Genomic DNA, 13,316 nt, shown 5'->3' with positions numbered 1-13,316 from the left:
GGTTCCGCTGACCAGGCGCGAGTGTTTTCTTATTTGCAAACAGAAAAAATGAGGAAGAAAGTAGGTTATGAATGGAAGGAGAAAAGAAAGTAGTTAATGAATGAAAAAAAAGTAAGCATTTAAGAACATATGGTAAAATGAAGGATGGAAAACAGATAGATGATTTAAAATAATATACATCAGCACATTATGAAAAAAGTTTATATCTATTATTCTATATAATATTCAGTTTGACTTTATTAACTCCAGTCATATATATAATGTACACTTACAAATTATAATTCACTCTAAAGATACTCACCGGTGAAATGTAATGGATGGGTCAGATTTCTTATCTCCTCTTTCTTTACACCCAAATGCGGCACAGGTGGTGGGCATTTTTGGAGTCTTAGGTTATTTGATGGCGAGTTACAACTTAGGACAGAACGTCTCACACCCACAGCTGAACTACAACTAAAACCAGAGGTAGAATGAAGTCTACTTTGTTTCTGGCATTCTCCCTGAAGAATACCAGGTGGACACACAGCTGGAGGTATTAAAGGCTTAATAATCTCATGGCCACACCCACGGAGGTAGGATTAGGACTGTTACATCTATGGGCACAGCCATAGAGGTAGGAGTGCACAGCAATCTTCTTCGTCAAGTAGGTAATGCCGTGACCTCTTGACTTGACCAATATGGCCGTTTGACAGTTCTCTGGCTTCACCGGAGCCTTCTCACACCGACTCTACCCTAATCCTACCTCTATGGGCTATACATTGGGCACTCTTGGCTTACACATGGGTTCCTGATGAGTGGTAAGACTCAACCGTACTGTGATGATTGCCTTGTTCCCCTTACTGTCCCCGCTGAGGGGGGTCACCTTGATGTGGTGGTGGGGCTTGAAGCGAGGCTGGCAGTGCCACCTACTTTGGAGGCATGCCTACCTTTGTAGGGTTCGGCATTTGTCAGTGTCGTGGACCAAGCACCCCCTACATCACTGGTGGAGGGGGTCTGCTGGTGATGTTAGTCCCTGCTCACTTGCCATCTAGGGCAGGACTGTTGCCTCCCCACGTGTTTGCCGTGCGTGGCGTCCTGTAATGCTGGGAGATGGGAGTCCTAGAGGTTGAGCGATGCTGCACGGTGCACTCTGCAGCTAGCAATACACCTCTTTGGTCCCTTATTCTGGCTAGACGGGTGTCCTGGTTGGGCCCGACCAGGTTAATCAGCTGGTCATGCGTTGGCTAGGGTCAAGTGGGCACTGGGGGACCTGGTGGCTCCTATCGTCCTGGAGTCACCCTTGTCAAGGTCCCCCAGTGGTTACCTGCATATACTCTCCCACTACCTCTGGGGTCGCCAGTGGTGTTGTCCCTGACATAGACGACCTCCCCTTGTTGGGCTCCATGGTGGGTGGAGGGGTGGGGGAATGAAGTTTTTGTTGTATCACATGGCACGATTAAATAAAACTCTTGACGACGATGGATCTGTCCCTGGCCATTTCTCAGACTCTGCACCCCTTTTTACCACTCTGGAGCATTTTCAGGCCCCTAGGGACTTCCGTCCTCTGCCCCAGCGTTCAACTGAGACTGGGAGGAGGTCTCATAGGGTTGCTTTGACTCCAAGGTTCAGCCCAGAGGAAGCAGTAAAAGAAAAATTTCAAGAAGTATCTAGTGCTGAAATCCTCTGCAGGTGGCTCAGTGCTGGATATGGACATCTTTAATCTGTACCGTGCCATTGTATCTGCCTGTGACCGTGAACCAGTGATATCCACCCAAGGGGATGGTAGCCTCCTAATTGAGGTTTCCTCTCCAAACGAGAGCTCACGTCTCCAGACTCTGACCTCCGTTTCCGGTCACAGTGTATCCTGTACACCTCATGGCACTTTTAACCAGTGTAAGGGGGTCATTTACTCCTGGAACCTCCTCCGATACCCTGAATCACGGTTACTAGAAGAACTACGGTCTTATGGTGTTGTAAAGGTTGACCGGGTACAGAAGAAGATCAATGGTGTTCTGACCCCAACTCCGACGCTGTTTCTGACTTTTGACCGCTTAACTTTGCCTGCTTCCGTGAAACTTGCTTGACTGTCTCTGCCTGTGAAGCCTTATGTTCCGAACCCAAGGCAGTGTTTCCACTGTCAGGGGTATGGACATGTAAGCAACTTTTGTCAGCGTGCACTGGCTGGCCTTCCTGGTGTCTGTATCTCCTGTGGTGAATCGAGTCATACCAGTTATTGTCCAGGACCCCTTAAATGCTATCACTGCGAGGGTCCTCATGCTGTATCTTCAAAAAACTGTCCTCACTACTGCCTTGAAAAGGAGGTTCTGAGCATTCGCACACATGAGAAGGTTTCTTTTCCAGAAGGAAAGAGGAGGGCCCAGACTCTCTTCTTTCAGCCTGGAGTTATTTATGCTTCTGTCCTTTCAGGGGCACCTGTACGTCGTACTGTGATCCAGAAGTTACCACGACCCTTTACAGTGAACACTTTCTCAACTACTGATTTGACGGATATTACCCCTGAAATTACTAATATATGTGAGAATGTTTCACGGCCACCCACTGCTCCAACTGTTCTACCTCCACTTCGGAGGCTGACGGTTTGCGCACATCTGTCGTGGTGGCAGATGTACACGTTGATGTAACTCATCCTGTTATAGGACTACATAATAGATAGATAGATAAATAGATAGATAGAGAGACAGATAGAAGCAGGAAGTCAAATGATGAGAAGGTGTTGTGTCTGCGAGAATCGAGCAGCGCTAAACATGCTTACACGGAGGAAAGCTGACGACAGCGGCCAGTAAGGAGATGATGCAGTTAGCTGTCAGCAGTCCTCTCGTGAGAAAGATCTGGTAACCATGAGGAACATACGTGACACACCCCTGCTACACCAGATTTTAGGAAAGAGAGTTTAGAAGGAGACAAGCGACCCTAGAGAGAGGTTGAGATGGAGATTAGCCTTAGACAGAGAGAGAGAGAGAGAGATAGTGAGACAGGGAGGTAGCTACCCGGGACTTATACTCTTTCCATGTGAGAAACCTGTTTAATATTTCTAAGACAAATAAAAATAGTCCCATACTATTCTTTACCTCTCCCGTCACTACATGACATCTGGTGGGGAAACTACTACAAGATATAAAAGCTGCTCGACCACAAGTCTAAAATATACTTCTCTACAAGTAACTACAAAGTCTTTATGACATTTGGTGGCAGCGGTGGGATACGAACCCACGCCTCCGAAGAGATTTGAGTTTGAGTATGTTCAACCCATATTATGTGTATAGCCAAGCACCTCCTGTCTTTATAATCATCTGCATTGTAGTTGCAGTATTGCTGTTGGCAATGCACAGAATGCATGCAAGAATTGCTAATTTGGAGTCATTGTTTAGTGGGGGGAGAGTTAACATCACAGTTAACCACCCTGAATGAAGTGTATATATTTTGTATATAGTATTAATTATATATATAAAAAAAAAATAATAATAATAATAATAACACAAAAAAGAATGACCCATATATGACAGACCAGTACCATTATCTTTGAATGAAATATTAATAACTCTTACAATAATCTTAATTTTAAACTATTTTTATTCTTGCATGTATGCATTTCACTATAATATCCCAAGTACATACTGTATTACAGTTAAATAATTTACTTTAATGCATTTATTCCAATATGTATACAACTTATTTACAATGTAATATTACTAAATAATCACTATTTACTATGAATAATATATGTATACAATATTCATACAATTATGTTACTTTACAATATTATGTATTTCACTTAATTAGCTTATAAGTTCATTATAATGTGTATGTAGTATGTATTAATATATTATAACTATTAAATGTCGATGGTACGCCATTTTCGGGCGGCCGAGCAAATATAGGACTACATAATAGATAGATAGATAAATAGATAGATAGAGAGACAGATAGAAGCAGGAAGTCAAATGATGAGAAGGTGTTGTGTCTGCGAGAATCGAGCAGCGCTAAACATGCTTACACGGAGGAAAGCTGACGACAGCGGCCAGTAAGGAGATGATGCAGTTAGCTGTCAGCAGTCCTCTCGTGAGAAAGATCTGGTAACCATGAGGAACATACGTGACACACCCCTGCTACACCAGATTTTAGGAAAGAGAGTTTAGAAGGAGACAAGCGACCCTAGAGAGAGGTCGAGACGGAGATTAGCCTTAGACAGAGAGAGAGAGAGAGAGATAGCAAGACAGGGAGGTAGCTACCCGGGACTTATACTCTTTCCATGTGAGAAACCTGTTTAATATTTCTAAGACAAATAAAAATAGTCCCATACTATTCTTTACCTCTCCCGTCACTACATGACATCTGGTGGGGAAACTACTACAAGATATAAAAGCCGCTCGACCACAAGTCTAAAATATACTTCTCTACAAGTAACTACAAAGTCTTTATGACACTGTCTTGTCCAGTATGCACAAGGCTCCTTCTGTACCCAGTAAACGTCACCGTAACTCGTCAGAGTCCTCAGAGCCTGACAACTGGCCACCGAAGGTCTCTGTTGTCGAACCTTGTATTGCTCTCTCTCTTGTTCCCTATGCCTCAGGGGCTGAGGGGTTTAGCCAGGTGGAAGATGCAGCAGGTGGTTCACCTGTGGTCAAGTCCCCGTCTGGAGATGGTATTGGAGAAACCGTTGGTGCTTTAGTTCTGAAAAGTACAAAGTCATCCTCACAGGGTTCGAATCCCATTGACACTCTTTCCACTTCTGGGGCTTCTAACAGAGGCACTGGCCACTCCATATCACCCAAGGCGGCCTCCAAGCCACTTTCCAAGCCGAATGTTACTCCACCTCAAAGGAAGAGTGTTGTAAAACTTTCCTTTTCCTCGTCCTCACGTTTGCCCACAGATGCTCGACATAGGATGTGGGTTCCTGGTGCTGGGCAGTCTCTCTTTTTTTTTTTTTTTTTTTTTTTTTTATAAATAACAGAATGGAGGAAGGAAAAACAAATGGGTAAAAAAAAATAATCCAAACACCAGATTACTGGTGTCCTCTGTTCATAAAATATCTGTAACAGTTAGACTTGAACAGTTGTGGGTTGAAATTTGGAGGAAAACAACTCTGGGGAAGCGAGTTCCAGAGAGATGCAGTTCGGGGTCTCAACAGGGTCTTCTTTCCCCGCTGTCTGCTGCAGGCCCGTTCCCCTGCCTGTGGGTTCGCTAGACAGTAGATAGGGACAGTGGGAATCTCGTTAATCCATTCATGCACGTCACTAATTAGATGACGAGACATTTGGCTATTAGATAAGTAATCACTCAGAAATCAGAGGCAGTTGATTGGACCATATAACAAACTATTCCCTGCCCCATCTCATCGTTGTGATACCGTTAGCGCCTGTAAAAAAAAAGGAGGGGTGGTCCTACCCTCAGTAATGTACTCCAGGTCCATATCATTGCTACGTTAAATTCATGTACATTTGCCCTACCACCTGTGGACCGTTCTTAAGTCTGTGGAACCACTTGGTGTTCCACAGTTGGTAGGGCGAGAATGCCACCCGTGTAACTGGCAGGCTTCCCCGGCGCCACAATGCCGAACTGAGCGGTCACTCGGGGGGCCTCCCCCTCCTCCATAAGCCCCTTCTGGGTTGAAATCCCAAGATGTTCTGCGATCCCTCCAGAGATAGTATCGTCAGGCTCGCCAAGGACGAAGGAGTGATTCCCAACCTTTGAAGGGCTGCTGTGCTTTTACACGACAACATCCCTCGCCAGTTGAGTCACCGCCACTACAGTGGCCGCGGGCCTGGCCTCCCACTGACACGCAGCTTCCTTTAGTTCACACGTGTTATATTACTCGACCTTACGTGCATTACCCAAGTCTAAGGAAGTGTAACGCGCATCGGAGACGACCTGCACGTCTAATACGACCACTGAGGTCCCCGTGTCAACCAGAAGGTCTGGCAGTCTCATTACTGCTCAAGCACGTAGCATGTATTCTTTCCCGACACAATAGTTGGGATTTGATCGACACAACTGTCTCTCTAGGAAATCAACGATCCTATTGTGCCGGGCAACGTGGATCTCATGCGTCAAGGAGCACTCCTGGAGGACGTGGTTCAAGGAGGGAGGGGTCCCACACCCTCCCTCACAGCGTAGGTTTTGTCGCTGTATGCCACGACCTCTTGAATTTCTGACAGGGGTACTCACTAAACTCCCGCGCAGCTTAACGGCATCCATGTATCGGGATCCGCTGAGACGGCCAGATCCTTCATAGATCCACCGGTGCGAGGACCAGTGAGCCTGCTGGGCAGTTCCACAAAGGCCTTCACCGTCATACCGCTGACAGAGGTCCACGACCCATTGGTTCGCCTCAGAGCGGCGATCCTGAATCCTGACCCCCTGTATGATGGGCCATCGGATCTGCTCCATGCAGTCCATGATGTACTGGTGCTCACTGAGTGTCTTAACAATGGGACAAGTTGACTCCTTAAGTTGGTGCAGGCAAGCCGCCCGAAGCAGCGGCACTCAGGTATAAAATGAGGGGACACCAAGTCCACCCCCCTTAAGGCCGGCATGGAAAAAGGCCCGTGGGGTGTCTTTGGGCAGATGTAAAACTTCCTTCACGGCTGCCCTCGTGCACCTGTCCAAGTCATTAAGTGTACCAAAGTTTACGCTCCCCAGGACAAGCCTATGGAGACACCGAGGGTACACTACCTTGCTGATAGCCCATAGCTTCTGCTGGGGGCGCAAGGGTGCTGCTTTTATGCGCCCGAGCAATTCCCCCAGCATCTCTCGGACTTTGAGAGAAGGCCTCCAACCCAAGTCCATGCCTAGGTACTTGGTGGTGTTGGAGGCAGTAAGCGAGGGCACCAGCCGTCCATCTGTGGTGAGGAACGGGTTGCCAGACCAGATGTACTGTTCGGCTTTCCCGTCCTGCACCACAGCTATAGATTTGCATTTGTCAGGATTTATGGTAAGTCCCAATTGGCCCAGATGATGAATCGCTGTGTCAACCAGGGCTTGGAGACCTGGCTTGGCGATGGAATTCAGCACTAAATCATCAGCAAACGCAAAGCCTGCAATCCACTGATGACTCAACCTGATGCCTAATTGTCAATCCAAGCCTCCTAACATAAAATCGATAGCAGCATTGAACACCAGTGGGGAGAGAGAATCCCCTTGCCAGACCTCTCTACGGGGACAGATGGACGTCCCCAAGAGGTCCAACCGGGTGTTGTCATAGCCTTGGGAGATATACCGAATTAAAGGAGGCGGCACGCCCACCCTGCTCAAGATGGCGCCCAGAGCGTGATGGGATAGCGAGTCAAACGCCTTACGGACGTCCAACATCGCTACGTACACATCATGCCACCTCCTGTAACCCTGGTAAAGGATTGCATTCATCATGTTTATATTCTCACAGCAGCCATCAGTAGGTTGGAAAGCGCGCTGTTCCCAGGAGAATAAGTCCGCACCCTGGATCCGTGCGGCCAAGATTGAATGCAAAATCCTGACCACGTATGATGAGACCGAGATAGGCCGGAACCCAGACGGCCCATCCGGTCTCGGTGTTTTCGGAATAAGGGTGACCTGTGATCTTAATAATCGTTCAGGTGTATCCCCAATAAGCAACAAGTTGCAAAGGAGAGTCACCTTCACCGGCCCTAGGCCCCGAAGGTCGGCTAAGGTCGTCCCGTCTGGTCCGGGAGTGCTAACCCTCGCCTTTTTCAGGGCCCCCTCCATTTCCTCGATGGAGATGGGGTTCCACAGTTCCCATTTCGGAGGACGGACTGGTGTGGGCACTGGACCACTCCATGGATGGGATGGAGTTTGGTATAAATCTGTCCAGAAGGTGATTTTCTCCTCCTTGGGGATGTTATTGTCAACGTCGATAACCCCATCCAGGATGTCCTGAATCAGCCGACCCCGATCTTTGGTCCACCTCCCTTGACCCCGGGCAAAGAGTTGCCTCCTCGAACACCGGACCCCGGGGGCTGCCTGCCCAGTTCTTTGCCTTCTCGGGTCTATTGCTGTCACTGGAACTGCCCTTACGGGCAGTTCCTCCATCAGCTGATGGATCAGGCTGTTGGGATCATCCCCCTCCTGGATGGATAGAGTGTCACAAAGACAGGAGATCGCCGCCATGATCTCCCCTCTCCAGTTACTCTCCTGAACTCCTCCTATGGCTCCTTGACCGTCACCTCCGGTGGTACCTCTCATCTGAGGCATTAAACTCCGTACTCCTTCTTCACCTACTATCACTCCTGCATCCCCCACCTCACCCTCCATGCCGGGTGGGCCTCCCTGATGTTGCTGGGAGCTGGCAGAGACCCTCTCCTCCACAAGAGCCCAGTGAGCGGCGGACCTCCTGCGGGATTTGATGGCCTCGAGGGACTGGTTAGGAAAGGAATCCAACAGCAGCTGATTGATGGTATGTGCTGCTCCTGGATTCTCTTTGAGGACAGAAGTTTCTCTGGAGGCAAGGAGCCTGGCCTCTACGTCTGTCCATCTGGCCTTGGTCTTAACTGGCTCCCTGTCAGCAAAGAAGTGGTCCGGGTGCACACCATGATGATGCATCCCCAGACCCCGCTTCGTAGTGAATATACGCTCACAGACTGGGCAGGCAACCCCCCAGTGATCGCTCTGCCGCTTGGGCTCGCCCCATCACCTCTTTCACCAAGGTGACTCTGTCATAAAACTCTTAACCGAGCATTAATATGCTCCCCAGAAATATTATCAATAGAGTTTTATAAGGTTCTTTGCATCATTGCACACTAAATCCTTACTGACCAGGCAAACACAGGTATCATCAAACAAAGTAAAGTTTTCATATCTATATATTCAAAACAAATATTCACAATATTTACAAACAAATAAATTACTTGTCTTTAATGTCGGGTAACTTCAAACAAGCACTTCACCTCTGCCATTGTTAAAGGTACCTCAGACAATTAATAACCTCAAAGTTCGTTATTCTTATTACAAGTCAGTATACTTAAGCAGAAACAGCGTCTTAAATGCAGATTACAAGAATATCAAATAAATTTGTATATTAACGTTAAGTTAAAGTTAATAATGAAGGAATGATTGAGTCGGGAGTCACTGGAGCACGGCCCAGGCTCGGACCACCACACACCTTCCCGCCACCGACCGTAACCTTTCTGTTCCTCACTGACCGCAGCCATTAATTTACTAAATAAATTGAAATCATCACTGATTCACAGCACTGCAACAATTTCTCAAATAAATTCAATTGCACTCGATTCCAAAGTAGAATCACACGGAACGGTATACAGCTGCACTAGACACTCGTGGCGGTGGTGGTTAGTCCGAGCAAGGGCAGGGCTGCCAGGTGACTGCCGACTCTAAGCTGGTGAAATCCCTCCTCACCTCCTATTGGGAAAATGAACTTAACTTTAATACCGACTCTAGAACTAATGAAACATTGATGCATGAAAATGAATCTACATATCCAACAGTCACACGCTGGCTGTGACAAACCTCCCCCGTTAAGTAAGAAAATATATTTTCTTATCAATTTATAGTCATGATATATCTGTAATTACAGGTGTTGTACCAATTAATATTAACCCATACAAATTACAATTCCCCTTAAAGTAAATTATTTCAACATGAATGAATATCACCCGGAAAATTATACAAAGTATATATCAACACCATTATTCTCCTAATCTACTAAGGTAGCCAGCTCCTGCATTATCAGATCCTTTAATAACTCTTATGTTCATGACATATGGCTGCAATATCAGAGCCCATCTCATTAGTCTACCATTTAAAGTCTTAGAAGTCTGTAAGTAGGAAAGGGGCTTGTGATCAGTCTCAAGAATGAATTGCCTACCATAAAGATATACTGAAAACTTCTGAACACCCCAGACTAACGCTAAACATTCCCTTTCTATGACGGCATAATTCCTCTCACGTGGCTGCAGCTTGCGACTGGCATACGCGACTGGCCACATCCGTCCATCCCGCTCCTGCAGTAGTATGGCTCCAAGACCACTGCCTGAGGCGTCGGTGCGTAACACAAACTCCTGCTGTAGGTTGGGGAGAACAAGAACAGGTTCTGTGGAAATATTATTTTTTAAGCACCTGAAAGCATAGTCATGTTCTTCTCTCCACTCGAGCTTATTCGGTTGAGTCTTCTTGGTTAGTTCAGTCAAAGGAGATGCTATGGTTGCGTAGTGCGGGATGAATTTTCTGTAGTAGCCACTTAACCCCAAAAATGACCTCGGTCCTTTCTTAGTGGTGGGTACAGGCGCGTTGACTATCTGCTCCACCTTATCAGCCATTGGCCACATGGTCTCTCCACTAGTTGTGTGTCCCAGATAATCTAATTTGTGCATACCAAGGTGGCACTTAGTAGGTCTTGCCGTTAATCCTGCCTTTTGAAGTCTATCCAGTACATTCCCAAGTATCTGCAGATGTTCAGTCCAGGTCTTAGACACAATTAGAATGTCATCCAAAAAGTGATGAACCCCAGAAACACCCTCAAATAATGAACGCATTAACTTGTTAAAAGTTGCTGGGGCATTAACTAATCCAAAGGCTAATACAGTGAACTGAAACAGACCCTTATCTGTGGGGAAGGCGGTATACTGTTTACTTCCCTCCTCTAAGGGTACCTGCCAATAACCACGACTGAGATCGATCTTGCTGAAAAAGTTATTACCACCAATACTTGCAAATATCTGATCTGGGTCAGTCATTGGTTCACTGTCAAACACAGTAAGGTTGTTTAATTTCCTGAAGTCAAGGCAAATTCTGTTAGAGTTATCAGGTTTCTTAACAACAACCATGGGAGTGGAGTATGGGGAGTTAGATGGTTCAATTATCTTCATCTTTAACATATCATCTATTTCTTGTTTGACTTGAGCTCTTAATGCATAAGGTATCTTATAGGGTTTTGAACGGACTACTTCTTCATTAGTCAAGTTGATCTGATGCTCAATGACTGACGTTCGGCCAGGTATATCAGACATTACGTCATCATATTTAAGTAATAAGTCATTTACTTCCTGCTGTTGATTTGAAGTCAGGTCCTGGCTGATGTGCACGTTCTTCCAAGTTTCCTTCCTATCCAGGCTCGGTAGTATCAGCTTGTGTAGGTCGGCATCCTCCTCACATTCCACTACAGCTGCAGAACACACCGCTGCACTGACCTTGGAATCATCAGGCCTAGAGACATAACCTCTTCAACATGTTAGCATGAAATGTCTTGCTCTTGCCATTTATGGTAATTATGTAATCCATTCCACCCTTCAGTGCCACAACTTTGTAAGGTCCTCTCCACTGCAATAAGAGTTTGTTGTGGGCAGTTGGCAATAAGAGCAATACCTGATCTCCTACCTTAAATTTCTTATCTTTAGCTTTCTTGTCATAGTAGTACTTATATCTGGCTTGTGACTTCCTTAAGTTCTCATGAGCAAGCTGGCAAGTCTCTTCTAACTTCTCCCTCATTTCAAAAACATATTGATATGTGGTGCAAACTTCTCCCTCCTTTTCTCTATCCCACAGTTCCCTCAGATTACTGGTTGGTCCCCTGACTGTCCTTCCATATAACAGTTCAAAGGGTGAGAAACCAAGGGTTACCTGGGGCGCCTCACGGTACGCGAATAACACTGCCAGCAGGTACCTGTCCCAGGATGAGGGCTGTTCGGCACACTTCTTCTTGAGCATACTCTTTACGGTCCCGTTGAATTTTTCCACCAGGCCGTTTCCCATTGCATGGTATGGTGTCGTAGGAAGGCGCTTGATCGACAGTAGACGTCGAACCTCATCCATCATTCCTGAGGTGAACTGCGACCCTCTATCTGAAACCAGTTCTTCAGGTACTCCCACTCTGGAAAACATGGTCATTAGGGCCTCTGCTACTTGTTCAGTATTGATGTTGGGTAATGCTGTGGCTTCAGGATAACGGGTAGCATAGTCTACCAGTGTTAAAATATATTTGTTCCCATTCTCACTCCTAGGCTGTATGGGTCCTATAATATCTACGGCCACACGCTTGAACGGTATATCAATAATGGGCACTTCTTCTAATGGTACTTTCCCAACCTTACCCTTAGGTATAGTCTTTTGGCATATATCACATGACTGACAGTGTCGACGAACATCTTCTCCCATTCCTGGCCAGGTAAAATCTTGCTGAAGTCTTCCTAAAGTCTTACTAGCCCCAAGATGTCCTCCAAACATGCATTCGTGTCCTACTTTCGTTACTGCACTTCTTACTTTAGCGGGCAAGACTAGTTGTTTGAATTCTCGTTCATCACCATAATATATCTTATATAATAGTCCATTTTCCATAATTACCTTTGCCTTACCCTTCTTGTCTAACCACTTTCCATCCTGGGCCTTCTCAAACCATCGCTTCAGGGTGACGTCCTCTTCCTGTGCCTTCTTCATGTCGGCTGGAGTCATCCGTAGCTGGTCTGTTAGGTCAAAACTTCGTAGTGTCTGTCGTGGTCGGGGTGTGCTTCGCTGCTGCCCTGGTCACCACAGCACTGACAACCTTTTCCTTAAAAGGATCATTATCAACGAGCGGTGTAGCATCTGCAATGTTGCCAATTATGAGGTCATATATAGGAGTCTCCATGCACACAGCGACAGCTCTACCAGAGTAGTAAGGGAGACTATGGTGATTTCAGCTAAGGGATACTTGCACACTTGGGAGTCTATCAGCTTAACTAAACAATGTTTCCCTGTTAAGCACTCCCGTGGTACTAAGCTTTTCCTCACTACCACTGTACTACAGTCTGTGTCTCGTAGTACCTCCACCTCCTTACCACACATAGTACCTCGTGTAGTTGGCATGGCTGCTAGTGCACTCACCACCTCTACAACATGTCCACAGCCCAATACTTCTGCATGCGCACATACATCCCTCTTTTTCTCTTTACTATCATTATATCTTGATTTGGTAGGGCAATCATAGGATTTATGGCCAACTTTGTTGCACTTATAACATTGCACCCCCTTACCAAAAGTTGTAGTGTAAGCAGACTTTCCTGCTCGTTTGAAGTCGCCGTCGTCCTTGGTTGCTTCCTGACCTTTGTGGGTGTGCTGGCTATTGGTCCGGGCGTTCTGGTACAATCCTCCGTGGGCGGTGGCATACCTCTCTGCCTTCTCTCTCATGTCATCGAAAGAAAGAGGCATTTTCTCACGAATATACATTTGTAAAGGTTTACCACACATTTTCAGAAATTGCTCCGAGATAAATAAGTTCGTTACACTCTCATAAGTCTTTTCACAGTGCTCTGATAGTTCAATCCACCGGTTAAGGAAGTTACGCAGGCGAGTTAAGTACTGAGCCACATTTTCACCACGTTGTGGACGAGCTG

General features: G+C 46.3%; 1 protein-coding gene across 1 annotated transcript; it reads right to left on the bottom strand.

The window, feature by feature from the left end:
- Positions 1 to 8,566: 8,566 nt before the first annotated feature.
- LOC145413176 (uncharacterized) lies at positions 8,567 to 12,396 on the bottom strand. Its single transcript, XM_080282901.1, has 3 exons — positions 11,314 to 12,396; positions 9,859 to 11,138; positions 8,567 to 8,645 (listed from the first exon to the last, which is right to left on the bottom strand). Exons 1-3 carry the CDS (start codon positions 12,394 to 12,396, stop codon positions 8,567 to 8,569), a joined length of 2,442 nt encoding a protein of 813 aa, XP_080139027.1.
- Between the last annotated feature and the right edge of the window lie 920 nt (positions 12,397 to 13,316).

Source organism: Coenobita brevimanus, chromosome 95 (assembly GCF_032717465.1).
Source record: "Coenobita brevimanus isolate Jiangsu-jjx chromosome 95, ASM3271746v2, whole genome shotgun sequence".
NCBI classification, from domain to species: domain Eukaryota; kingdom Metazoa; phylum Arthropoda; class Malacostraca; order Decapoda; family Coenobitidae; genus Coenobita; species Coenobita brevimanus.
Note: the sequence above shows the minus strand (reverse complement) of the source record. Positions and strands in the feature narration are given on the sequence as shown.

Coding starts and splice junctions, on each gene's coding strand:
- LOC145413176 (XM_080282901.1), bottom strand. CDS start 12,396: ATGACTCCAGCCGACATGAAGAAGGCACAGGAAGAGGACGTCACCCTG. Junction 11,139..11,313: donor AATTTAAGGTAGGAGATCAG/GTATTGCTCTTA, acceptor GATGATTCCAAG/GTCAGTGCAGCGGTGTGTTC. Junction 8,646..9,858: donor ATAGAAAGGGAATGTTTAGC/GTTAGTCTGGGG, acceptor GTTTTATGACAG/AGTCACCTTGGTGAAAGAGG.